This window comes from Misgurnus anguillicaudatus, chromosome 8 (genome assembly GCF_027580225.2).
Source record: "Misgurnus anguillicaudatus chromosome 8, ASM2758022v2, whole genome shotgun sequence".
Taxonomy (NCBI): Eukaryota; Metazoa; Chordata; class Actinopteri; order Cypriniformes; family Cobitidae; genus Misgurnus; species Misgurnus anguillicaudatus.
The window spans coordinates 26,241,066-26,268,412 of NC_073344.2; the positions used below are offsets into that span (position 1 = coordinate 26,241,066).

General features: G+C 42.7%; 1 protein-coding gene across 5 annotated transcripts; it reads left to right on the plus strand.

The window, feature by feature from the left end:
• The first annotated feature begins 1,894 nt into the window (after window positions 1-1,894).
• On the plus strand, window positions 1,895-27,086 carry LOC141365789 (ubiquitin carboxyl-terminal hydrolase 9X-like). Of its 5 annotated transcripts, XM_073870598.1 has the most exons (44): window positions 1,898-2,275; window positions 4,344-4,570; window positions 4,663-4,808; window positions 4,907-4,986; window positions 5,700-5,809; window positions 5,892-6,113; window positions 6,419-6,534; window positions 6,829-7,080; window positions 7,212-7,350; window positions 7,976-8,128; window positions 8,212-8,316; window positions 8,570-8,776; window positions 8,875-9,008; window positions 9,110-9,246; window positions 9,513-9,600; window positions 9,931-10,273; window positions 10,933-11,240; window positions 11,330-11,570; window positions 12,126-12,275; window positions 12,360-12,480; window positions 12,567-12,697; window positions 14,554-14,832; window positions 14,921-15,046; window positions 15,127-15,264; window positions 15,371-15,537; window positions 15,625-15,733; window positions 15,838-15,984; window positions 16,061-16,207; window positions 16,296-16,503; window positions 17,143-17,363; window positions 17,470-17,660; window positions 17,864-18,037; window positions 18,112-18,253; window positions 19,466-20,225; window positions 20,365-20,488; window positions 20,795-21,020; window positions 21,958-22,087; window positions 22,178-22,363; window positions 22,444-22,664; window positions 22,775-22,863; window positions 22,976-23,132; window positions 24,815-25,027; window positions 25,193-25,288; window positions 25,831-27,086. In XM_073870598.1, the coding sequence occupies exons 2-44, from the start codon at window positions 4,481-4,483 to the stop codon at window positions 25,966-25,968; spliced, it is 7,662 nt and encodes a 2,553-aa protein (XP_073726699.1). In that variant the 5' UTR covers window positions 1,898-2,275; window positions 4,344-4,480; the 3' UTR covers window positions 25,969-27,086. The 5 variants fall into 5 exon arrangements, with proteins under 5 accessions (XP_073726700.1, XP_073726696.1, XP_073726699.1 ...); XM_073870595.1 differs by having other exon boundaries at window positions 1,896-2,275; window positions 24,815-25,288; XM_073870597.1 differs by lacking the exon at window positions 1,898-2,275 and adding an exon at window positions 2,364-2,513 and having other exon boundaries at window positions 24,815-25,288.
• Window positions 27,087-27,347: the final 261 nt, after the last annotated feature.

Genomic DNA, 27,347 nt, shown 5'->3' on the forward strand with positions numbered 1-27,347 from the left:
CTCTGCCATTTTTCATCCATAGTCTCTGTCTCGGTCCAATGTTGAAGGATCTGGGCCTTTTTAGAGAGTGTGCTTCGAAAAACTTCTAGCCTGTCTGTATCTTTTAGAGCACTGATGTTGTACCTCTGGCGTTGCCTGAATTGTCCTGTCCAGTTCCGCCTCAACTTGAGCTTTATGCGAGCCCCCAAGAGATGGTGGCCAGATGCAACATCCGCTCCTCTTCTGACCCGTACATCTTCAAAAGATCTTCTAAACTTTTTCCCTATGCAGACATGGTCGATCTGGTTTTCTGTCATTAGGTCTGGTGACACACAGGTATTCTTATGTATTCTTTTGTGTTGAAAAAAGCTCCCGCCGATGACTAGGTTGGTAGTGGCACATAGGTTGGCAAATCTCTCCCCATTCTCATTCATCTTCCCCAAGCCTTGTTTTCCCATTATTTCCTCATATCCCTGGTTGTTACTGCCGATCTTGGCATTGAAGTCACCCATGGTGACGATGATGTTTCGTCTTGGGCATGCTTGGATGATTGTCAGTAGCCTGTTATATAAATCCTCTTTGACATCTTCTTCACTCTCATTGGTTGTGGCATAGCATTGGATGATATCCATGTTGATCCTCCTGTTCGTTGTGCGGAAGCAGGCAGTACTCAAAAATAGTAATGCCTTACTTTACTTTATTACTCCCTGGAGAAAGTAACTAGTTATATTACTAGTTATATTACTAGTTACATTTTTTTTCTGGACAAGAATGTTTATTTGGGCAAGACACGGCCAAGAAAATATCCAAACACAAAACTCCCAAATCAATAAAAAGTTACAATTTTATTAGATAAAATTTGAAAACAATTTACTCATTCAAAATACAGGGATAACAACAGGTTGCAATTCAATTTAGATGGACACCTTTAAATGGACAGCTGATGAAAGAATGACGGTTCACAATAAATTATTTCCTGATAAAGACTTCCAAGAGTTCTGTATTCTTAGCAGGGGGATACCATGATGTTAGTGCACATTATTTACCCACCCACGATACACAGCAATGCACAGCAAATTCATCCAACACCCAAACATATAAATATATCAATTTAACACCACAAAGTAATAAATACACAATCAATTCAATAAATATCATTAATATCACTCAAGCTAAAGACACAGCCTTCGTCAATTACAGTAAAATTTATATACAAAATTGATGGGATAAACAACCAGCACGCAACCCCTGTTTACATACAAACAAACAATGAAATGAGCGCCGGGGGACCGTGGCATAACCTTACATTCATCAAGGTCTCCACGGCAAGAAACCCACCGTAAATACACCACATTTTAATACAACATAAAAATTACTGCTGGCTTCCTTACCCGCTACCGGACGTGGGGCACAGCGTTCAGAGAAACATTAAAGAGTGTGCACTTCACCGTCAAGTTATATAATTCTATATAATATCTATATACTACATATGATTGTTGTGCAATTCAAATGAAAAACCTTGGGCAAAGCTGGGGCATGGGGGGCCCCGGTTCTTGGACTTTGCTTAGGGCCCCAAAATGGTAAACACGCCACTGAGTAGACTTTTATTATTATTTTTGAAAATACTGAAATATTCTGGGTACTCCAGTTTAAAAGCCCTGCTGTAGAGCATTTGCTACCTTTTGTTCAGTTCTGGTACTTCAAGGTCTGGTTTCACAGACAAGGCTTAGCTAAAACTAGGACTAGGCCTTAGTTAAAAACGTTTAAGCATCTTTTGTAAACATGCCTTTTAGACAAAGAGGTAACTGTACTTGATAAGAAAATAAAGTGTAAAGTTAGAACAGAAGATGGCAGTAATGCAACAAACGGCTGTAAAACTCCAAAGAAGAAGTCAGTGGTGTTTATCTTCAGACAAATCAATGACGTACTGACATATTTTAAGATCTGTCACTGGAAGTTATTTTAAGCTGAGTTTAAGTCTAGGATTAACCTCAAGCCTGGTCTGTGAAACCAGGGGCAAAAGTCACAAACACACTGCAGGACAAACATCCTGTTTAATGTTGGACAGCGCGTTACTTCATTAAACCACAACATGTTTCAATAATATGACCAATCACCCGTGTGTTAAGACTGAAGCTGGACGGGTGTCGTGGAGGGGGGCGGCTGGTGACGCAGAAAAAACACCCGAAAAGAGATCTCGGACAGGAGACCTCAGCTCAGCAGAGCCCGTGCACGCGTGTATAGTCCCGTATCAACAGTGGACAGTAATAACACGCAGCGGATGCGCGAGCTGTGGGTAAGTTAAGTGTTGTCGGTAAACGAGCTGTCACTAGTTAAGCTCTTCAGTCAGAAAAGAACTCGAGCTTATGTGTGAGACAGACACGAGCCTCGATGACACTAAAAACATCCCGCGTTGTGGATCTGACAGCAGGTTCGATGAAACCGGTTTGTGTGACAGCGGAGCAAAATGTCTGCCTGTCACAGAGACTCAGATCTCCACCGACTGTACGCGGTGTTTCAAGCTCACGTGTGCGGTATGGACTGATCTGATCGGGTTTGCGTCTGAGCTCGCGAGGTCGTTTATTGCGCTGAGTGTCGCGCCATTAATAAGCTGGTGCCATGTAGGACATTAACAGGCCTCAAATCACACACTCGTCAAAAAATTCGATCGACTTTTATATACAAAGAGAGTAACAGAGAAAGAACACACGTGTGCGCAGGTGTTGGCAGTGTTTGTTTTATTTCTCGGCAGAAATCTGAACATTAATGTTCGTTGAGTGGCTATGCTAATGCTAATGCTAACTGCAGCGGAGGGGTTAATCGACATTTTAGTTTAAAGTGAGTCTGTGTAACAATTTCATGGAAATATATGATATGGGTCCAGATTGTAGTGACTGTCATGTGAGTTTGAAGTTAATGCGACTGTTTGTTGTGTGTCTGTAAAAGTGGTGCGCATGCGTTACAGTTGATGTTTATGAATAATACCGTCTGTAATGACTCAATGTGTGTCTGTCTTTATAGAGGGTTTTCACCGACGTCACGTTCTGGGCGGTAACCCGGATGCGCGGCCATCGTGGAGGCACTCGGTGTAAAGAACTGAACGGAGTACAATGGAATATTATGCGCTTTGGATACTTTAAGTGAATGTAGACATGTCTAAACAACAGAAAACGCGTCCAAGATGCAAAGGCATATAGGGAAGGACTTGGACCACAAGAAAAGGCACGATATTTCGAGAAATTACAATTTATAGGCGATGCAGATTCCTACGAGCTCCCTCTTCTAGGATCCGTGACGACCCGGCGATTCTTCCTTCAGTTGCATATCCCGATATAAGTTAGTGACCTACCTAGTTTTCATGCAGAGCCCATATGTCAATGTTTGCTTTATTTATATAGCAAATTTAAAATAGCCAGTGTCCTACCAAAGTGCTTTACAGTAAAATAAGCACAGTAAAAAATAAAAGCAATAATTGTTTTTACCATTTACTATTAAAAATATTATTATCATTACAATAGAAAATGTGTTATGAGCAATTAAGCACACTGGCATTAAGGCATAGCAGCGCAAATTTTATTTGTGTTTAAGTACATTTTGTGCATACACTAAAGTACATATTAAATACTCTTTAAATAAAGCACAAGTAGAAGCATAATTGTTTTATACTTTATGTACTTCAATCATATTTCTAATACAATACTACCCTTTTTCCTGAGCTTTGCCAACCACAAGCGCCGCCTCTGATCCTTTCTTGCATTCCTTTCCCTGGTTTTTAATAACTTTTGGATGTCGATAATAATCCAAATGTTTTTCTCAATATGTGCTGTTGGTACCATCTCAAACACGGCAATAATTAACCATTTTCCTTGTCGACGTTCGGCATATACATCAGTGTCTGTGCTCTTTGTGATGCGGAGTGCCTCCAATATGGCGTCTTCCGCTCTGATGACGCGTCGTGAAAACCCTCTATTAAAAGTGTCTCGTAAGTCTGCTTTGTTTTGGTCTCTGACAGACAGCTGTCACTCCAGAGATGTCTGATGACATTGTAGCAGATTTACACGCGACATGTTTGTGTTGCATTACTGTCGCGTTATGAAGGTTGAATATTTCTGACAATAAGTTGTGTCACATTACCACACTGACAGCATTGTGTTTCTCTTTATCGTGATGTTTCTTGTTGTTTTACTGAATGAGGGTTATTGGAGTGAAGGGGTTTTGTATGACTGACAGACAGACAGACAGGATGTTGTGCTTATGTCACTCTTTCACACCTGACACTGAGGGCTTAACTTTAGGGCTGCACGATTAATTGATTAAAGTGAATTTTACTTCCTCTTACTCTTTGTATTTTGCATTTCTTGCAGGTAATGCGATGGTCTCTGCGGTCAAGCCTGAGCTCCAGGTGCTTCGTCCTCACCCCGCCGCCCTGCAGGCAGTAACTTTCCGCTTGGCTCCCGCCACCTAAACGGACGAGATCACAAAGATTTGCTCCGCCCCGAGCATGACGGCCACCACCCGTGGGTCCCCCGTGGGGGGCAATGAGAGCCAAACGTCGGACAGCCAGAACCAAACCCTGTTAACCCAGAACCAGGTCTGCGCGATTGATGGTTTCACACCTTGTCGCCCGTGTGTGTTTGGATCTTATCCGTGTTCAATGCCGTTGTTTCTTCTGTGTGCGTTTAGACTCCTTCGACAAACTCCTCTGATGAGACGTCACCTGTCAGTGCACCTGAGGAACAGGGTCAGGGTGATGCCCCGCCCACACAGGAAGAGGAGGAGCCTGCATTTCCCCACACAGACCTGGCCAAGCTAGACGACATGATCAACCGGTCAGTTCCAACAAACTTCATCCAGGTGTCCTGTAAGATTTATTCATTGTGAAGTGTGCGATCTTTCTGTCTTCTTCTCTGATTTGTGTGTGGTTCAGGCCGCGCTGGGTGGTTCCGGTTCTGCCAAAAGGAGAGCTGGAGGTTCTGCTTGAAGCTGCTATAGATCTCAGTAAAAAAGGTTATATATGTGATCATCTGTCAGACGTCATGTTATTTAAATGATCAGCGGCGTGTTTCAGAAAGGAGGTTAAGTGCAAACTCTGAGTATGTTAACCATGAAATGAGGGAAACTCTGAGTTTTCTGTTTCAAAATGGGAGCTAGGTTAAACCCGAGACAGTGAGATAAGTCAAGCCTGTTTCAGAAGGACAGTTAACTTGTGTAACTTAATACTCAGGGTAACTTACTCTGTGAACCTAACCTGGTCAGGAGCAGGTTTTATTCTGTAAACTCTCTTCTGTGTTTCTGTGTTTAGTTAATTTAGTAAATTCATTTGCTCATTCATTTGTATTACATACGCTGTAAAAATTTTGCATTCATCAGAGCTGCTGGTCTCGTGGGTAGTGCTGTGCGCAGGGGTCAGGGTAGACCTACTTTTGGTGACCTGAGACCGGACCTCTTTGTCACGTGCTGTTGCCATGCTGAATTGTAATGTCAGTGCTTCATTGGTGAAGACTTTTTGTAGTGGTTGTGAATGCGATTAACTCAGAGTCAACCTACATAGAGTCGATTGAACGAACACGTTTCAGCTGTTCTGAAACCGAAAACTCTTGAGTTTCCCATCTCAGAGTAAATCAAGTCAGAGTTCAAGTTTTAACTCAGAGTTTGTTAAACCTTCTTACTGAAACAGGCCTCAGATCTTTACACAATGTCATGTTGTTGTTGTTGTGCAGGGCTTGATGTGAGGTGTGAGGCATGTCAGAGGTTCTTCCGTGACGGCCTGACGATCTCCTTCACAAAAATCCTGACAGATGAGGCTGTGAGCGGCTGGAAGTTTGAGATTCACGTGAGAGCTGTGTCATGTTTTTCATTTATGGCGCAGGGATTAAAGGCTTCTTTCTCATGGTCTGTTGTTTTGCCGCTTCCACAGGTGCATCATTAACAACACTCACCGGCTCATCGAGCTCTGCGTGGTCAAACTGGCTCAGGATTGGTTTCCTCTGCTTGAACTGCTCGCCATTGCAACAAACCCGCACTGCAAATTTCACATCTACAACGGCACGCGTCCATCTGAGAGCATCCCTGCCGGCACCCAGCTTACAGATGATGAGCTGTTCGCCCGCTCGCCTGACCCTCGATCGCCTAAGGTAAATAAGCATTTTTTAATCAGACTCTTATTGGCCAATGTATTTGATGAACGTCAAGAGCATTAGATGAATATCATTATCTCATTTCTGTTGGAGGTGGCCTTTAGCGGCTTTTGGATCTGAGTTCCTCATATAATCTTGATATCTTTTATATTGGCTAAGTGAAATCAAACTTTGATCTCTTTTTTAGATTAAGAGCAAACACAATGATCTACCACTGAGCTAAACAGGAACGCTGCCATGTAGTTGTCAGTGCTTTATTTCTTTGTTTGATTTATCTCATCGATGTATATTTCTGTGCTCAGGGTTGGCTGGTGGACCTCATCAATAAATTTGGAACGTTGAACGGGTTTGAGATTTTACACAATCGCTTCATGAGCAGCCAGGCTCTCAACGTCCAGATAATCGCAGCTCTTATCAAGTATGTACTCCTGCATTCACACTTACTATCTGTTTCATTCAATCATTAGACATTGAGCTGCTGTTTCATTGCATGAAGGAATCAGACGTTCACTCGACTAAAACATAAAGACTTTAGAGATTACTGCCTGGAGTGTGCGTTCGCTTTCATTTCATTTTTTCTGAATGAATTTTAAAAATAATTCAACAGTTTGTCACCAATTACTCTTCACTTCTTAAACAGAAAATGAAAGATTTCATTGATCATCCAATCCAAGAAGCATTTGAGCCACACAAATGTTAATTTGTATTTCAGACCTTTTGGGCAGTGTTACGAGTTTTTGACTTTACATACGGTGAAGAAGTTTTTCTTGCCTATAATCGAGATGGTGCCGCAGTTTCTGGAGAACCTCACAGATGAGGAGCTGAAGAAAGAGGCAAAAAACGAAGCTAAAAACGATGCTTTGTCCATGATTATAAAGTCACTGAAGAATCTGGCATCCAGAGTTCCTGGTCAAGAGGAAACGGTCAAAAACTTGGAAATGTTTAGGTTAAAAATGATCCTTAGGTAAGCTGTGTGATGTTTATCTCATTGTGTCATCCTGAGTTTACCACCTGACATAAACGCTTTCTATTGGTCCACTTTATTGGTTATCGTTGAGAACTCTTTACGGGTCTGATGTCTTGGCTGCTTCACAGGTTATTGCAAATCTCCTCGTTTAATGGGAAAATGAATGCGCTAAACGAGGTAAACAAAGTAATCTCCAGCGTATCATATTACACACATCGACATGGCAATCCAGAAGAAGAAGAATGGCTGACTGCGGAGCGAATGGCTGTAAGAGCATCAATCACTTGAACAGTGAATCTCACAGAAACCTCTTATGAAGCTCATCTGTCTTTATGTGATAGATTTATTTTCAAATATAGACGAGAGAGTCAGACTTGGAAGGGAAGAGTTGCTGGTTCGAGTCTCACGGCCGACAGGTTGCCATTGACTGTAGCTGTGTTTCTATTACCCTTTCAAAAACTTCAATGGAAACAGTTTATTCCCATTTTCAGGTCACATAATTATTATTTAAAGATGAAGCGTTATGAACAAAAACCTCACAGAAATACCTCAATACGTGTCTGCTCACAAGTATTAAAGGCTTACCTTGGCATTAATGTTTGGACAACACTCTTACATCTCCAGTTAAAAATAATGTCTATTGTGGTGGATGTGATATTAGTAAACCTACCAACATCAGTGAAGGTGGAGTGGAATGACTTATTGCGAGTAGAAAAACTATGTTTTAGTAATGGAAATGCCGTCATTTCACAATAATCTTTTGTCAGGATTTAGAGAATAACGCTAAAGTTTTTTCACAAATGGAAACGCAGCTCTTATGTGTTGACTAAATGCAGAGGTTATATTCTGAGATACATTGGTCATCATCATTACGTCTCATTATTTGTGTCAGGAGTGGATTCAGCAGAACAACATTCTGTCCATTGTCCTGAGAGACAGTCTTCATCAACCGCAATACGTGGAGAAGCTGGAGAAGATCCTGCGCTTTGTTATCAAAGAGAAAGCTCTCACCCTTCAGGACCTGGACAACATCTGGGCGGCACAGGTACTCAACATCATTTATACCAGAGCCAGACAGACACAAACTAAAAACACTTTCTCAGTTTTGTCTGCGTTTGTCTTCTTCAGGCTGGTAAACATGAAGCGATTGTTAAGAATGTTCACGATCTTTTGGCCAAACTAGCGTGGGATTTCTCTGCTGAGCAACTTGACCGCCTGTTCGACTGCTTCAAGGTGAACACTTCCATTCGTACGCTATTATTATTATTATGTAGTGAGTATTATAAGGTCTGGCTGGTTCTACAGAGTATTACTTCATCCCTGGTCAAACACGCTGATCCAGGTCCTCTGGATGAATTAAAAATGACAGCCAAGTGTCGTAACTAAACCTCTGCAGGACCGCAGTTGGCCACCGGCTCTGTTATATGAACCGTTACGACTCTTCTCCGTGCACCCGATGTCACGTTTGCGTGTTTGCGATTGGCAGGTGAGTTGGACCAATGCGAGTAAAAAGCAGCGGGAGAAGCTTCTAGAGTTGATCCGCAGGCTGGCCGAGGACGATAAGGACGGGGTGATGGCTCACAAAGTGCTCAACCTACTGTGGAACCTGGCGCACAGCGACGACGTCCCTGTGGACATCATGGATCAGGCTTTGAGTGCTCACATTAAGATCCTGGATTACAGCTGCTCTCAGGTGAAAGCCTAACGCATCTTTGGTTTCACGAAGGATGAGGTGCTATTGCTCGCCGTCGTGCCGATAACACGTAGAGATCGAGCTCTGCTGTCTTACAGGACCGCGACACGCAGAAGATGCAGTGGATCGATCGTTTTATCGAGGAGCTTCGGACGAATGACAAGTGGGTGATTCCAGCGCTGAAGCAGATCAGAGAGATCTGTAGTCTGTTCGGAGAAGCTCCTCAGAATCTCAGTCAGACCCATAATGAGCAGATGTTTGAAATGTCCTTGAGTTTTTGTCCTGACGTCTCATGGCCTGTCTCTCTCTCTCTCTCTCTCTCTCTCTCTCGTGCAGTCAGACACAGAGAAGTCCTCACGTCTTTTATCGTCACGACCTGATCAACCAGCTCCAGCACAATCACGCTCTGGTCACGCTAGTGGCTGAGAATCTGTCTGCGTACATGGAGAACATGAGACACTTCTCTAAAGGTGCATATGAGTGTCGTCTAACAGGAAGTGATGCATCTTAATGTTGCATACAAATATACATGCTTGAGTGATGTTAACCCCTTAAAGTTCCTATGTACGGTGGGAGGAACACTGCATTCTTTGACAGTGAACTTCATGACATACAACAACTCAAAAACTGTCACACATCTTTGGAAAGCTGAGATTCTTGTGATTCGAATTATGTGAATCATTTTGCACTCATTTACATCTCTCATACTGAGCTACACCTGTAATGTTTGACTCAGATCATCCAGGCTTTGACCCTCAGACGGTTCGAGTGGGCAGCAGGTACAGCCACGTACAGGAAGTTCAAGAGAGACTCAATTTCTTGAGGTCAGTCACAGCTTTCAAACATGCAGCTCAGTGATGGATCAGGCACGTCACGTTTGAAACTTTAACAAAAGACAGATCTTCCACAAATGGTTATTGAAACAAACCTCATAAAGTTTACTTTATAAATTCCAATTGTTGCACACATGTGTCCATATGGTGTTTGAAACGTGAGATAATTTTACAGCGTGTAAATGTTGTCTGTGTCTGTTGGACAGTTTACTTTTCTTATAAGTAAACATGTCTTTAAGAAATTGACCTGTAAAGCAGAAGGCAGCAGATTTGCTTCTTTTAGCTTTTCCTCTGCTGACGTTCATATTAACCCACGTTCAGGTTTCTGCTGAAGGACGGCCAGCTTTGGCTTTGTGCTCCTCAAGCTAAACAGATCTGGAAGTGTCTGGCGGAGAACGCCGTGTTTCTGTGCGATCGAGAGGCCTGCTTTAAATGGTACTCCAAACTCATGGGTGATGAGCCGGACCTGGACCCGGATATCAACAAAGACTTCTTTGAGAACAATGTGCTGCAGTTGGACCCCACGTTGCTCACGGAGAACGGCATCAAATGCTTTGAGCGCTTCTTTAAAGCAGTGAACTGCAGAGAGGGGAAACTGGTGGCCAAACGGCGGGCGTATATGATGGACGACCTGGAGCTGATCGGTCTGGACTACCTCTGGAGGGTAACTCACGCACAACACCACTGAATGAAGCACGCGTGTGATTGTTTTTGCATTTAAACTACATGATAATGAAGAGATTGTGTTCATATCAAACACTGTGGCCATACATTTATTCACTTTCTGCAAATATAAAATGAGTGCCAGTACAGTCAGGAATAGTTCATCAGAAGTTGAAATTCAGTCATCATTTACTCACCCTGTGTCTTGGGATTAGTTTCGTGTAGTCCAGGGGTAGGCAAGGTCGGTCCTTGAGTGCCGATGTCCTGACAGATTTTAGATCCAACCCTGATAAAACCTGGCCTACCTGTAGTTTTTTAGACTTTGATTAGTTGTTCAGATGTGCCTGATTAGAGCTGAAGCTAAACGCTTCACTTCAAGCACTCCAGGACCGACATCACCTACTCCTGTTCTAGTGGATGCCTGATTTAAAGTTATTTAATGATATTAAATGTAGTTGTCACTGTGCTCGGCTGAAGGATGGCATGAGATTAAATCATGAGAGAAATTTCATTTAGTGCTTAATTATTCCTTGATCAGAGTTTTACATGATGAATTTGAGTAGAAACCTAACCTGATATTTAAGGTATTATACAACAAATCAAAGCATCTATGAATGAAGTCTTTATAAGAGGACAGTTTTGTACATTGTCATTCCACAGGTTGTGATTCAAGGAAGTGACGACATCGCCGTGCGGGCAATAGACCTGCTGAAAGAGATCTACACTAACCTGGGACCAAAACTACAAGTCAATCAGGTAGAGATCCACGAGGACTTCATTCAGTCGTGTTTCGATCGGCTCAAGGCCTCGTACGACACTCTCTGCGTTTTGGACGGCGATCACGACGGCATTAACTGTGCCAGACAGGAGGTCACGCGTGTGGTGCGAGTTCTCACTGTGCTTAAAGAATACATCAATGAATGTGACAGTGACTATCACGAGGAACGAACCATCCTGCCCATGTCCAGGTACCTGCCGGTAAACCGTCCGCTTCACTTATAATCATCATGAGTTTGATTCCCATGAAACGCATAAAGCATTTGATTTTGCTCTACAGGGCGTTTCGTGGAAAACACATCACCCTAGTGGTGCGCTTTCCCAATCAGGGCCGACAGATGGATGATCTGGACATCTGGTCCCACACCAACGACACCGTCGGCTCCGTGCGCAGATGCATCCTCTCTCGCATCAAAGCCAACAGCACGCACACCAAAGCTGAGCTGTTTATTGGAGGAGAGGTCGTGGATCCCGCCGACGACCGGAGGCTCATCGGACACCTGAATCTTAAAGATAAAACTGTGAGGTTTATACTTACTACTTATGAAAATTACAGCTGTGGCTGTAAAAAAGTTTTGAGAATGACACAAATATAAAAAGTCTGCTGCTTCAGTGTTTGTCATATGTAACTTTGGTTTACTGAAGTTAGGGTTACCAACCCTAACCTAGTTACAAGCATTTTATGAGTGTCAAAGGGTTTTATTGACATGATTTACATGAAGTTTACACAAAGAGTCAATCATTTTCACTGCTATGCGGACGACGCACAGCTCTGATTTCATTTTTCCATCATCCTCTCCTTTGGACCGCTTAGAGGAGTAAAATCCTGGTTTTCCTTAAATATTGATAAAGCAGAAACTCTTTTAGTAGGGAACAAATCCAACTTGTCATAACACATTGTTTAGTAACGTTCAAAAACGACACAATTTCTCCATCTTCAGGAGATCTGTAACTGATGATTGTGTCTGCTTCACATTAGCTGGATTTCATCAAGAAACCCTTTAGTTGCGTTTGCAACCTTCCAATCAAGAACTGAAGCCGTTTTATAAAACATCCTTTTCTCTCCTTCTTTGTAGCTCATCACAGCAAAACTCACTCAGGTCAGCTCCAACATGCCCTCAAGCCCTGACAGCTCATCCGACTCGTCCACGGGCTCACCTGCAAACCGTGGCAATCACTACAGCGATGGACCCAATCCAGAAGTTGAGAGCTGCTTGCCAGGAGTGGTAAGAATTCATTCTCGTGTTGAATATGAGAAGATTGTCCTCTCGTAGACAGATTATGATGAGTTTAACGTGTTTGACGTGCAGATCATGTCCCTGCACCTGCGCTACATCTCCTTCCTGTGGCAGATCGCTGACCTGGGTTGCACTTTAAACATGCCGTTGTTGCGGGATGGTGCGCGAGTCCTTATGAATCTCATGCCTCCAGGTATGGGTGAACTAAAATCCTCGCAAATGTACTGTACTGCTAAACGTGTGGATTGAGCTCCTGACGTGTCCTTTCTACGATGACAGATAACACTACGGTGGAGAATCTTCGAGCGATATGTTTGGATCATGCTAAGCTAGGAGAGAACAGTCTTAGTCCCACACTTGACTCGCTCTTCTTCGGCCCTTCACCTTCACAAGTGCTGTATCTCACTGAGGTATCACAGGTCATACCTGTACTGGGCTTTATTTGAATGTATATTCAGTAATCACAAACTTTTATGCTTTGATGTTCTTTCATAACACTCAGCATCACTCCTCCAGCTTTTTTCATTGCAGTGCCATGGTGTGAGAAGCCAATGCGGTGTTCATTAAAAGCACATTTTAAAGTCTCAGTCTCTTGACCAAAACGCAATTTTCTTTAGTGTTTAGTCATTTACGTTATTCTAGTTTTAGTCTTTTTTTACGTGACTAAATCTACATTAATACAAATAGGTTTGACTGTAATTTAGTTAAAATGTAATTAAACATGCCATACGGACAAAAACCTAAATGTTGTGATAAATAACATCCTCCTTATTTAACATAAAATGAAATAAAACCAAGTACATTGGGCTATAGGTTGAAGGACATGTAGCAGTTCATTCAATTCGTTAAAGCTCACTCGTTCTGCGAGTAACCACCCAAACAGCGCTTGCACTTGAATGCTTTTGATTAAGCATTGAGTAAATGAGAACAAGTCGTTTTTGAAATGATCGCTATAGTGAACGGAACATCACTATCTGACATTTAGGGACAGATTTACTAACAGCTTGTGCCAGCACAAACCATCATTTTGTTGTTAAATAACGGCTGTCTGGATTTACTAAAGACGTGCAGTGGATAATTAGCGCTGTAAAGGTGTGGTCTAGTTATTGTTGGGGGACTGACCTCATTGCATATGCATTTCTAGGAGTTTCTTTTTTAGACACAAAATATTTGGGAGGAGATTATTTAAATGACATGATTTACTAATGTTTGCGCTTGTGATATTACTGATATTTGTGACATTATTTAAAGGCGGAGTCCACGATGTTTGAAAGCCAATGTTGATATTTGAAATCACCTAAACAAACACGGCCCGACCCCAATAGAATCTGGACCTTCTTCTAAAAGACCCGCCCCACACATACGCAACCCCGGCGAGGATGTCAGTTAGTAGACACGCTCCTTACTGCTGATTGGCTACAAGTGTGTTTTGTTAGTCGGCCCGTCTCCTTTTCCAAAGCGTTTTTCAAACATTGTGCACTATGTTTAATAAACAACAGTTTATTTATATGCCAGAGGAACATATTATTCAAAAATATTGTTTTCAAGCGATGTTAGCTTTCGTTTGCTGGAGGAAATGAAAGAGGAGTCACTAGGAGAAGTACGACAATAGCAGGTGATTAAAAACTTCTTGTAAACCTTCACTGTTTGTTCTTTTCCGTGTCCTTTGACTTCTTTCACACCCCGACTCAAGCACATTAGGTGTTAGTAGATCGCCTGCACTTCATCAGCTCGGCTTATTTGTGATCCTAAACTTATTTGCGCTGCTCTTAGTAGATTGCGTTGGTTGTTATGGAAATCAGCTGTTGCGCCTGTTTTATTTAATTTGGGATTATTTAGTAAATAACCTGCAGATACCACCACTCCCATCCGTGTTTTTTTGGAAATGCACTCTCGCATTAAGTAATCTGGCCCTTAGTGTTACATAGCCTGCTTCATTCATAAGAAGAAAGTAAAACTTTGAGCTAAGTAGAAATACACCACTGTCTGACGTCTATATAAGCGTGTTTTTAAAGCGTCTGATCTACTCCTGTCACTTCATTCAATTCTTCTGTTGTTTGTACACTACACATATTTTATCCTTTGTTTTTTTTTATATTCTATGTATGGTTTTTGTCTTCTCTTCTTTTATTTTGTATTTTAGTCTAAGAGTTGACCAGATTGTGTGTTACAAATCAGATGTTGACTCTTGAAGCTGCAGTACAACAGTTTCTTGAACTACATTTAATTTAATTTTGTTTTTGGGCGTCGTGCACACTTTTGTTAGGTTGTTTATGCCCTGCTGATGCCAGCCAGTGGAACACTGGGAGATGATGCCAGTGACTTTCAGTACAACTTCCTTAAAAGTGGCGGCTTGCCTCTCGTCCTGGGCATGCTCACTAGAAACAACTTCCTTCCCAGTGCAGACGTGGAGACGAGGCGCGGCGCCTACCTAAACGCCCTGAAAATCGCCAAACTTTTGCTCACTGCTATTGGGTTTGGGCACGTGAAAGCTGTGGCAGAGGCCTGCCAACCTGTGGTGGAGGGCACCAACCCAGCGTCACCGGTACTGTGTGCGAGCGATGTTTACGTGTTTTTATTTTGAATAATTTTAAACTCGTGGCGATGTGACTTTTTGTTTTGTCTTCTTCCAGATAAATCAGGCTACCCATGATCAGGCTCTGGTGCTACAGAACGCTCTCCAGAGCATTCCCAACCCCGCCTCCGAATGCATGCTGCGCAATGTGGCCATCCGATTGGCCCAGCAGATCGCAGATGAGGTTCCTGGTTTTGCCCGCTTTACAGTATACGCCGCCTCCAAGCTGGCGCGCTGATTTTTGTTTCCTTGTTTGTGCCGCAGAACTTTTATCAAGCCTCAAAGTACATCCCAGATATCTGTGTGATTCGAGCCTTGCAGAAGATCGTTTGGGCTTCAGGCAGTGGATCGCTCCACCTGGTCTTCAGCTCGAACGAAGAGATTAGCAAGATCTACGAGAAGGTACGCTGCTGCCTAAAGAAGAGGTCGGTCTGTTTTTTTAAAACTGGCTCGTAATCAGGCAGTCCGTCAGTCGGCCGTACCTCCACACGATCTGTTTGTTTCGCAGACTGCTGCAGGAAATGAGCCGGACGCAGAAGACGAGCAGGTGTGCTGCGAAGCGCTGGAGGTCATGACCTTGTGTTTTGCTTTGCTCCCTACGGCCCTTGACGCTCTCAGCAAAGAGAAAGCCTGGCAGACCTTCATCGTCGACCTGCTGCTGCACTGCCAGAGCAAGTAAGTCAGATGAAAGGGATGGATGATCATGAGATGTTGTCATAATGGCTTATAATGTTTCATTGCTATGTTGCTTCCGTACGCCAGAGCTGTGCGTCAGATGTCACACGAGCAGTTCTTCCTCATGGCCACCAGGTGTTGCATGGGACACAGACCTCTTCTGTTCTTCATCACCCTCCTCTTCACTGTTTTGGGAGTGAGTACAGTAGTCACAAACAGACCAGGGTTGTGCTTTTTTAGTGTGTCTACATCAGAGACGAGCTGGTTATTTCTTGCCGTTTGTTTGTTGTTTTTTTTAAGAGTACGGCTAAAGAAAGAGCCAAGCACGCTGGTGATTATTTCACCCTCTTGCGGCATTTACTCAACTATGCGTACAACAGCAACATAAACCTCCCTAATGCCGAGGTGCTCCTCAACAACGAGATCGAGTGGCTCAAGAGAATCAGGGTAAATTTATTGAAGTCATTGTAATTCGTCACATGTGGGAAAGAGCGATGCTTTAATTTAATCTTAAAAAGTATAGGATGAGGTGAGGAGGACGAGTGAGACGGGTGTTGAAGAGACCATTCTAGAGGGTCACCTGGGTGTCACCAAAGAGCTGCTGGCCTTCCAGACCCCCGAGAAGAAATTCTACATCGGCTGCGAGAAGGCCGGTGCTAATCTCATAAAAGTCAGCCACTTTTAACTTGTGATCATAATTTTACAGAAAGTTCATTATGTGTGTTGCCGACTTCATTTTCCATCGGTGTATTTCGTAGGAGCTGATTGATGATTTCATCTTCCCGGCTTCTAACGTTTACCTGCAGTATGTGAAAAGCGGCGAGTTTCCGGTGGAGCAGGCCATCCCGGTGTGCAGCACTCCTGCATCCATAAACGCCGGCTTTGAGCTGCTGGTCGCTCTTGCCGTTGGTTGCGTGAGGAACTTGAATCAGATTGTTGACACGCTCATGGACATGTACTATTTAGGTATGTATTTACATTCGGCCGTAGATTGTGTAAAATTCGAATTGCCTTATCATATCTTTGTGAAAGGTAGTGCAAAATTTTTTTTAACAGAGAAAAAAACAGTAGTAATATTTTGTCGCTGGCACATCAGTTGTCTAGCTTTACTTTTGATAAAAGAGCCCTCTATGAATCTTAAACAACTTATTGGTTTAATTCTTTATAAATAAAACCGACTCTTGCCATAAACTTGAGCCACAGACGCTGTCATGACATTAACCCTTCCCTGCCAATGACAAGTTTTTACAGCAATCCATATTTCCACTATTATCCACCAGGTGGCGCTCACTTATAAGACCCGGAAGCAACCCCTTACGGCAAACAGTTCAAACTTCATGTATGTTTTGATCACCAACTGAATCTGATCTCTACCAAAAGTCCTTCACAAAAATGCAATTATCTCAGATGTTTGCTCAAAATTAGGTATTTTTGAAGTTAAAAAAAGAAAAGAAAATGAGACCTCTAAATGGGAAAAAAAACTCTAAATGGGAAAAATGAGACCTCTAAATGGGAAAAAACTAAGAAAACCTAAAACTGATTGTGTGATTTACACAGAATTGTTTCTACTCGTGTTTCCTGTTTAAAAGATGCTGTCGTTCTCAGGTTGTGAGGTGCTAACCGAGTGGGAGTATTTACCTCCTGTTGGGCCGCGGCCGACCAAAGGCTTTGTTGGTCTGAAGAACGCAGGAGCCACGTGCTACATGAATTCGGTCATACAGCAGCTTTACATGATCCCAGCCATCCGAGACGGCATCCTGGCCATCGAAGGCACAGGCAGTGACGTTGATGATGACATTTCTGGAGATGAAAAGCAGGACAATGAGGTAACAAGAAGCAGACACTGATGTCAATTGACTGTACAGGAAACTGAGGTTAGGGAAAAAACATCTGGATGTGCATCATTCATTCAGTTGAGGTTTTGTGACGCAGATTAACGTGGACCCCAGGGACGATGTCTTCAGTTATCATCATCAGTTCGATGACAAACCCGCTCTTAACAAGGCAGAGGACCGTAAAGAGTACAACATCGCAGTGCTGCGTCACCTGCAGGTCATTTTTGGCCACCTTGCAGCGTCCCGTCTGCAGTACTATGTGCCCAGAGGCTTCTGGAAACACTTCAGGTAAAATCATCCGTCGTCTCTCTTTATAAGTGTTATTGAAGAGATGATAGAGATTTGCTGTGGATGACAATATTAACCTGTGAAAGAGAAACTTTAGCTACGTCACAGTCCAGGTTGTGTTGATGCTAGAGTTGCAGTTTTTACACTCGTTACTGTTAAAAACCTTAGAAAGAGAGCGAGTAACTTTTCAACGTCAACTGTAGGTTATGGGGAGAACCGGTCAATCTTCGAGAACAACACGATGCACTGGAGTTCTTTAATTCTCTGGTGGATACGCTGGATGAGGCGTTGAAAGCTCTCGGGCGTCCCACCATGCTGAGCAGGATCTTGGGTGGCTCATTTGCAGACCAGAAGATCTGTCAGGGCTGTCCTCACAGGTACAGTCATCATCACTCTGGATCTCTCCGGGCTGGTTTGTTTGGAGAATATTCATTTGCTTGTCTCATCATAGGTATGAGTGTGAGGAATCCTTCACAACACTGAACGTTGACATCAGGAACCATCAGAACCTCTTGGACTCTTTAGAACAGTACGTCAAAGGGGATTTGCTCGAAGGAGACAATGCTTACCACTGCGAGAAGTGTAACAAAAAGGTGGAAAAGTGTTTCTGATCTTCCCTCCATTTTAAAAACAGTTTATTCAAAAAATAAAGTCCTCTCATCAGTGACTCGTACCATCCCAAATGTATGTGACTTGTTTCTATAGCTGAACACAGACAGCGTAATTGTAAATAATATCCCGACTCTTTCTAATGCCATCGAGTAGTGTGCAGTATTTCAAGCCTATTGTGAGATAAGACTCTACATCTTAACCTTTCTAAAAATAAACATTGGCATCTGGGCAACGGTCGCTCGCATGTTTACGAGAGAGTCGAGTTCTGACAGAAGTTAAAATCTATATTTCTTTAGACAAATTTTTTACACGCACTTCAGAAGACATTCACGCACTGGAGGAGTATGAATTACTTTTATAATGAATGGATGAATGTGCAAGACCAGAGTCGGGATATTTAAGAGTCCTGTTTTTCCTGATCCCATTTTTTAAACCCTATTTAGTGTGTAATGTTGCTGTTAGAGCATAAATAATATCTGCAAAATGATAAAGGTCAAAGTTGACTGCCAGGCAATATGTGTTTTTAAACAGAATTCCCCTTTCAACGCCTACAGCAGTGTTCCCCAAATCTTACCCTGGAGGGTTGGAGCACTAGAGAGTTTAGGTTCAACCCTAATCAAACTTACCCACCTTTCTAGTGGTCATGAAGACCTTGTTCAGGTGTGTTTGATCGGGGTTGGAGCTAGACTCTGCGGTGCTTCGGCCCTCCAGGGTAAGATTTGAGTAACCCTGGCCTACAGCGAACGGCCCGTTTGGACTACAACCCTCTACTTCTCGATTGAATGACGTCAATAAAAGAGTGTTTGACTAAACTCCGCCCACAGGAATACATCAGTCGGCTCTGCTAAACTAAGCTGCTGTCGAATCACAACACACTAAACAAACTACACAATAAGAACTCGTTACGTATTTCTGAAGGAGGGACTTCATATAACGAAGGAAGGAAGACATCAGCCCATTTTTAGGAGAGTGAAAACGCACCATAAACACAATCGTAGCTTCAAAAACACAGGAAAAATGGGACCTTAAAAATAACTGTTTGTATTCACTCCTGTAGACTTGGGATAGCACGAGTGTGAATAAATGAAAGATTTAAAATCTTTGGGTGAACTGTTAAACTTCTTGCACTTTGTTCAAATACTAGCAACCATCAAGTTACAAGTTGGTGACATTTTCTCAAATGTGATCTGCAGGTCGACACAGTGAAACGTCTCCTCATTAAGAAACTCCCACCGGTCTTGGCCATTCAGTTAAAGCGCTTCGATTACGATTGGGAGCGCGAGTGTGCAATTAAATTCAACGATTACTTTGAGTTCCCTCGTGAGCTGGACATGGAGCCCTATACGGTGGCAGGCGTGGCGAAGCTGGAGGATGACGAGGTCCCGCCGGAGAGCCAGGTCAACGGCGAGAACGCTCCGGCAGAGTTCGAGCAAAGAAGCGCTTCCCGTTACAGGCTGGTGGGTGTGCTCGTGCACTCGGGACAGGCCAGCGGCGGACATTATTATTCTTACATCCTTCAGCGTCACGGTAGCTGCAACGACGGACAAAAGGACCACTGGTATAAATTTGACGACGGTGACGTTACGGAGTGTAAGATGGACGATGACGAGGAGATGAAAAACCAGTGCTTCGGTGGAGAGTACATGGGTGAGGTCTTTGACCACATGATGAAGCGAATGTCGTATCGACGTCAGAAACGCTGGTGGAACGCTTACATTCTGTTCTACGAGCGCTTGGACGCTGCAGGGAGCGGCGGCGAGCTGTCGAAGTACGTTTCCCAACTGACGCTCGCACCCCGGTCCAGCCAGCCCGAAATGCCTTCAGCCATCGAGGCCAGCGTCCGCAAACAGAATGTGCAGTTCATGCATAGTCGCATGCAGTACAGCCTTGAGTATTTTCACTTCATTAAAAAACTGCTGACCTGTAATAGCGTCTACCTGAATCCTCCTCCAGGTGCGTCTTTCATCTCACTCTTTGGTAGATGGTACAACATTTCAACTGTATTTTTTACCTCATCTGTATCACCTCTTTGCTGGTGCGATATTCAGATGGCATATTTTGTCAAGTTTTCTTCTTTTGTGGATTTTCCTAGGTCAAGATCACCTTTTACCAGAAGCCGAAGAAATAGCCACGATAAGTATTCAGCTTGCTGCTAGATTTCTGTTTAGCACTGGTTTCCACACGAAGAAGGTCGTCCGAGGCCCTGCTAGTGACTGGTGAGCATTATTGTCTGTCTCCATGTTTTAATCCACCCGAGTCTTCACTACTACCGTGTATATAAGCGTCTTCGAGTGGAGGTACACTGTGTCGAGATTAAAGCTCTTTGATTTGGATCTTGGCTACTTATCCTTCTCTGTCCATGCTAATTCATCAGTGTTTTGTAGAAAATATAAAGGTGCCTTATATAACAACTTGACATGGTTGATAAATTTAGTCAGTCGTGTTGAGAATTTCGACTGCTAGACTATATTTGTTACTAGGCAGATGGAATTTTCCCAATGCCGATTTATTTTTGCTCACAGGTATGATGCGTTGTGCGTCCTACTGCGTCACAGCAAGAACGTCCGCAGCTGGTTTGCACACAATGTCCTGTTTGCCTTCCCCACGCGCTTCTCCGAGTACCTGTTGGAGTGCCCGAGTGCAGAGGTCCGCGGAGCTGTTGCCAAGCTCATTGTCTTCATTGCACACTTTTCCCTGCAAGACGGACCATGTCCTGTCCCTGTGACATCACCGGGGTCATCCACACAGGTAACAAGGCAAATATGTTGTAGTCTATAGTTTCAAAATTTTAGGAGAGACCGCTCCAGTTTTGCCTGTAATCATCATTTCTACATGTATTGTGATCATTTCAGTCCAGTGTCTGTTAAATTTCAACAAAGTGACAGAAGTGACATAAAGTTACCTAACATCAATGTAAAAGACCAAGATGAATATGAAAGCCCTCACTAACCACTGTGAACGTGTTGGATGGTTATCTTTATCAACACAGAGACTTTAACACTGGCATACCTTTAGGTCTCCTTTCGTCTTAACTTCTGACCTATATCAGTGTAAACTGTACTGGGTCTTATAATCTTTGTTCCCAGGATCTTTTCCTTCTGTCTATTCCAAAGGTTAGATCGAAGTTGAGGGAAAAGGCATTTAAGTTTGCTGCTCCTTTTACAAGTTACAAAAATTCATGAAACTTACTAAATTAGTCTCATTGGTCGGATATTGTTTGACTTGGAGGCAGCCACATCTGGCTGTAGTTGTTTTATCTGATGTGTTTAGGATTCTGGTTGACTCTGAGGGATTTGTTGTTTCGGATGTTTTATGTTATCTTGTATTTGCATGTACTGTATGTGTGGTTGTAGGCTACTGCTGCCTACCTTGGTCTCTTCCTGGTTAAATAAAGGATCTGAAAAAGTCTGATCAAATATTCACTTTTGAATTGTTGACCTGTTAAAACGTCAGTATTGTGTTATAGAAAAATGAATTTGAACTTCTTCTTTCTTTGCCGTATTCAAGATTACAATTTTTTTTTTGACAATTTCAATTTTCAGTAAATAAGTGCAAGCATTATTTTTATGCCATCGGTACTTGACCAAATGTAACAAAAAGGATCATTTTACTAAATACCTGTAAATATTCAATTTAGAAACATTGAAAATAATTATGATGAATGTCTCTGTGGTCTGTTCGGCAGGCCTGTGAGAGCGCAACACTGAGCGACCACTTGTTACGAGCAGTGCTGAATTTACTCAGGAGAGAAGTTTCCGAACACGGACGCCATCTTCAGCAGTACTTCAACCTTTTTGTCATGTATGCCAATCTGGGTAAGAACTTAATCTGGTCATGTTCTTGGTTCCTGAGTCCCACTCTTTCGGATCACAAACTCTTGGCAATACCCTGCTTGTCTGTTGCAGGTTTGGCAGAGAAGACGCAGCTTTTGAAGTTAGGCGTCCCAGCCACATTCATGCTCGTGGCGTTGGACGAGGGTCCCGGCCCTCCAATCAAGTATCAGTACGCGGAGCTCGGGAAACTTTACACGGTGGTGTCACAGCTGGTGCGCTGCTGTGACGTTTCTTCACGCATGCAGTCCTCAATTAACAGTAAGCGGCATGCGCTTTTGGTTTTGTCAACTACAAGGGCTGTGAAGAGTTTTCAGTTGCGGTCTCCTCTTTTCTGACAGGTAACCCACCTCTGCCCAACCCGTTCGGCGACTCCAGTCTCACATCTCCCATCATGCCACTACAGCAGCTGGTGGCTGAGACTCTGTGCGTGCGCACCAGCTACGTGAAGAAGATTATCGAGGACTGCAGTAATTCTGAGGAGACGGTGAAACTGCTGCGCTTCTGCTGCTGGGAGAATCCACAGTTCTCCTCCACGGTTCTCAGCGAACTGCTGTGGCAGGTTAGTCTGCGATTTAAAGCGTTTCTTATCGGCAGCAGAGTTGTCAGTCAAAGCGAGACGATCTTACGTTTCCGAATTGTCGCTCACTGCGAACTTTACATTGATCCTAGGTTGCGTATTCCTACACTTACGAGTTGAGGCCTTACCTGGACCTGCTGCTTCAGATTCTTCTGATAGAGGACTCGTGGCAGACACACAGGTTAATTGAAGGCATGCGTGGCTTGATCAAACTCGTCAGTCTTCATTATGTTTAAAAACAGATGAGCGCGAGTGATAACCTCATATTACGGATACTCATTCTCTCCGTTCAGGATCCACAACGTTCTGAAGGGCATTCCTGATGACCGAGATGGGCTCTTTGACACCATCCAGCGCTCCAAAAACCATTATCAGAAACGGGCCTATCAGTGCATTAAGTGCATGGTGGCTCTTTTCACCAACTGCTCTGTGGCTCATCAGATCTTACAGGTGAGGATTGTTGGTCTTTTTCTTGCAGACACTTTAATCCAAAGCATCCTCCAAACTAAAGATAAAACAATGTGCAAAATTCTCAGAGGTGGGGTTTTGTGTTGCAATAATGGCAAACCGTATATCTGTAAAGCCCACGTGTATTAGGCATAGGGTTGCCCCAATAAATGATGAGAGACATCAACAGATGTTGAGCCCACAAAAACATCTTAATCGCACTATATCACCCAGTGCAGTGCATGCTTTCAATTTCCATGCATCTGATTGGGTTACAATAAAACAATGAAGTTGTTGAAGGGTTCAAATTACATTCAAAACGGTCCTAAATAAACACTTGTTTGATGGCTTGCACCTGCTCCAGGATTCTCTCATATGCTGTTTGGAGCCCTGAATGATACACTGTGCAAAATAATTTTCAATCCACAATTTGGAAAAACAAAAAACAACTTATTTTATTATTTCTTAAAAAAGAAAAGGGGGAAAACCTAAGTTGTAAGTTATTATAAGTTATAAGTTGGGTAAGAGCGCCACCTGGTGGATAATAGCGGAAATACGGATTGCAATTGACAAGGAAGCGTTTTCTCTTAATTTTCCGAGTTAACACATCAATGGCGAGGAAAGAGTTCATCATTCTTAATATATCTCCATTTTTAATTTGGGCATGAAAATAACACTATCATTAAAGACGTAACATTCTCAATTTCCAGTAGATGATTTTGTCTTCATCTCATCAGTCATTTTGATTTTGGCGCACTTTGCTGCAGCAGCTGACCATGCAGAGCAGACGTCCACAGAGGTTTAAAACTTTAAAATGTTATTATCACCATCATATTTTGTGCTAGGGATATTGCCAGCTGACCTTGAAGAGAATAACCAAACATTTTTGTTGAGAATCCTTCTTTTAATAGCGAATAAGGTAATTACAGCCTCCTGGCTGAAGCCACACCCTCCAACGGTTGCACAATGGAGGGAAAGAATTCAAAATGTTTATAACATGGAGCATACAACGGCATTATTAAAACTGAAAGCAGAGGTATTCCTAAATAAATGGTCTTCCATTGCCCAACAAATTCATTTGATATGATTATTACGAAGACTGTATTTTATTTTATTATTTTATTTTTTTACTTATTATTTATTTACCAATCTTCATTTGTATTGTTAAAAAACTCTGTATTTACCTACTAAATGCATATGATGTATTGCAGAGATAAGGATTTTTCCCCTCACATATATTTTTGTTAGGATGGAAGACATCTATGGACGACTATTCTATTTGTAGACCTGACCTTGATGCTTTACTGTACCATCAATATTGTAACATCAAAATGTGAATGTGTGACATACTGTATGACTGCACTTGATAATAGGAAATAAAATAAAAGTTCAAAAAACATTTTTTTATTATCCATCACGTTGTTAGATACACACGCAGCTCAGTCTTTCTGACCATGTTACTTCGTACATAAAATAAAATAAAATAAGAGTTCACTACTGGTAAACACACACATGTTAAGGTTAACCTCCTTACATAAACATGTGAGCATTAGGTGATGCTTGCGACTTCAGTTTAGTAGTGTTTAAAAATCCTGCAGAGCCTTTTAAATACAAAAAGGTTGAATGGTACAAATGTTAAAAACGTTACAATAGTAAGTGATATTAGTTTTGTGCATTGCTTGCAGAGTAATGGCGACCTGAAGAGGAAGTGGACGTGGGCAGTGGAGTGGTTGGGTGATGAGTTAGAGAGGAGGCCGTACACGGGAAACCCTCAATACAGCTACAACAACTGGTCACCTCCAGTACAGAGCAACGAGACGTCTAATGGATATTTTCTGGAACGTTCTCACAGTGCCCGTATGACCTTGTCCAAAGCCTGTGAGCTCTGCCCTGAAGAGGTAAATCTGTTAATTTGCATTAAATATTTCTTTCAAGAATGCAAACGTGTCAAGACTGATTGTTATTATTTGGTTGTTAAACAAATCAAACTTTTCTTGCTATTATATGTGCCAAGATATTTTTTTAATAGTTCAGATGCTAACAAACATGTTTGTTTTGTTCAGGAGCCAGATGATCAGGAAACACCCGATGATCACGACTCGTCGCCCCCTGAAGACACCACCCTGTACCCTCACTCGGCCGGGACGCAATATCAGCAGGTAACGTCCCACCCCAAAGACTCATCTCAAAGACAGATGCACTTTATAAAACACATTTAAAGAGGTTAATGAACACTACTAACAGCAGACCAGGTTTGTCGCTTATTACTTTCCTCGCCAGCAGTGTGAGAGTTGATTCATGATGACAGGATGGGGTTATGGCAGATTTTGCCCAGAACGGGGAAAATAAGAAAGCTGAACTAAATGGATGAGACCATGATTTAGTGAAGTGGGAAGTACCTTAGACAACTTGATATTTATTCATTACTGTTGTCTGGTTAGAGAAAGAGAGAGAGAGAGCTCATGTGTGATGACTGCTTGGCTACACTTTTTGACATGGTGTCTTGAAACATAAAAGGGCCAATGAGCATCAGAGTTCCTGTAACTAACGTGGTTGGCAGTGCAAAGGATCGTGGGTTTTAATCCCGGGGAACACAAATGCTGATAAATTGTACAGTTTGAATGCACTGTAAGTCATGTACTTGTAGTGTTAACCCTAAACCTGTTCTTAGTACATCCTAATGTGTACTCTCTCTCTACAGCCTAATAACCATCCTCACGGGCAGCCCTACATTGGCCCGGCCGCCCAGCATATGAATAACCCACAGCGGCCCTCTCAGAGGCCTCAAGAAAGCTGGGACGGAACGGACGACGCGCCCCAGGTCCAGACTAAAGAGTAGCAGTCACCCCATGCCTTGCCTCGCGTGACCACGTCTCGCTTATTGAAGGACTGCTCTCGGACAAGTCCAGGCCTTACAAGCAACTGCCAGGTCCCAGGAATGGAGAAATGTCCCTTTTATTAACCACATACTTTATCTCATCCAGCTCTGTCCTCTCCAGACGAGATCTGTTCCCCTTAATGTGAAAAGGATTTAAGTCTCGACACTGTCTGCACCCCAGAAGCAAAAACACAAATATAAATGCTGTACAGCTCTTTGTGTTAACAGTCATACCACAGTGTGAATCTACAGATGTGAAAGATGATGGTGTGTGTGTGTGTGTGTATAGTGTGCATAGATCCGGACTGTTGGACGACACGCGGCTTAAGATGGAACGCATCGGCATCGTCTAAAAATACCAAGAAAGAAACCCGATTTGTCTTGATTCGTGCTGGTGTTGCTCTCATGTGAAGATGAGTTTGGTGGATAATGTGGACCATTAGCAGAGGCTGACAATCGTTTCATCCCTCAGTGACTCTCTCTAAGGTTTAGGGTTGAATTTTGGTCATGTTTCTTTTATGCTCTATTCGTTAGCGTAAGCTGATCTTCTCTCAAGTTTTTTCAAATCACTTCAGCTCTGTCACATTAACCAGACACTTTGTCAACCATCCGCTTCAAACGCACACATTTACTCGCCGACATTTACTTGCACTTAAGTCAGTCTTTACAGGCTGGAAAGAAAATGTTGCTCATCTATTTCAGCTGTCTAGAATCTGCATCTTAATCCCTCACACTTTCTCTGTCCCTGGTGGTCACTCACTTTTACAGCGAGGTCCGAAGATTCATCGTACTGTACTGGAATATAACATTCAGGGCTTGTTGGTGTCGTTTACCTAAAATACCAAAAACCCTGCAGAATATTGTTGCCATATTATTTTTTTGCCATTTTCCTTGAAGAATGTTATTTTGTTGAAACTGAAAAGAGATTTGTTTGAATGAAAAGCAGTTGTCCTTGTGTTCTTTTCAAGAGGATTTTTACTGAGTTTTTGCAGATGGCGTTGGAGTTTGGAGCTGATTTATCTGTGTGCACAGTTGTATAGTTACAGAAACACTCAACAATAAATGCAGTAAATAAATAATTTTAATGCTTTTTTTTAAAGGGAGACACACAAATCACAAGAGGTGAGCTACAAAGATGCACTCATGCTTGTTTCCATGTGGTTTTTATTTAGTAGATGACATTGGACAGAAGGTTCTCCTGAAAGATCTGCCCAAAACCCATCCAGTGGCCTAAACACAGCTTAACATAGACTACTTAACCAGGGCTTTAGTAATTGAGTGGTGAGGAGTTTAACCAGCACTAGAGATCATCAGGCCTCTCTATAACAACCATGCCTTCC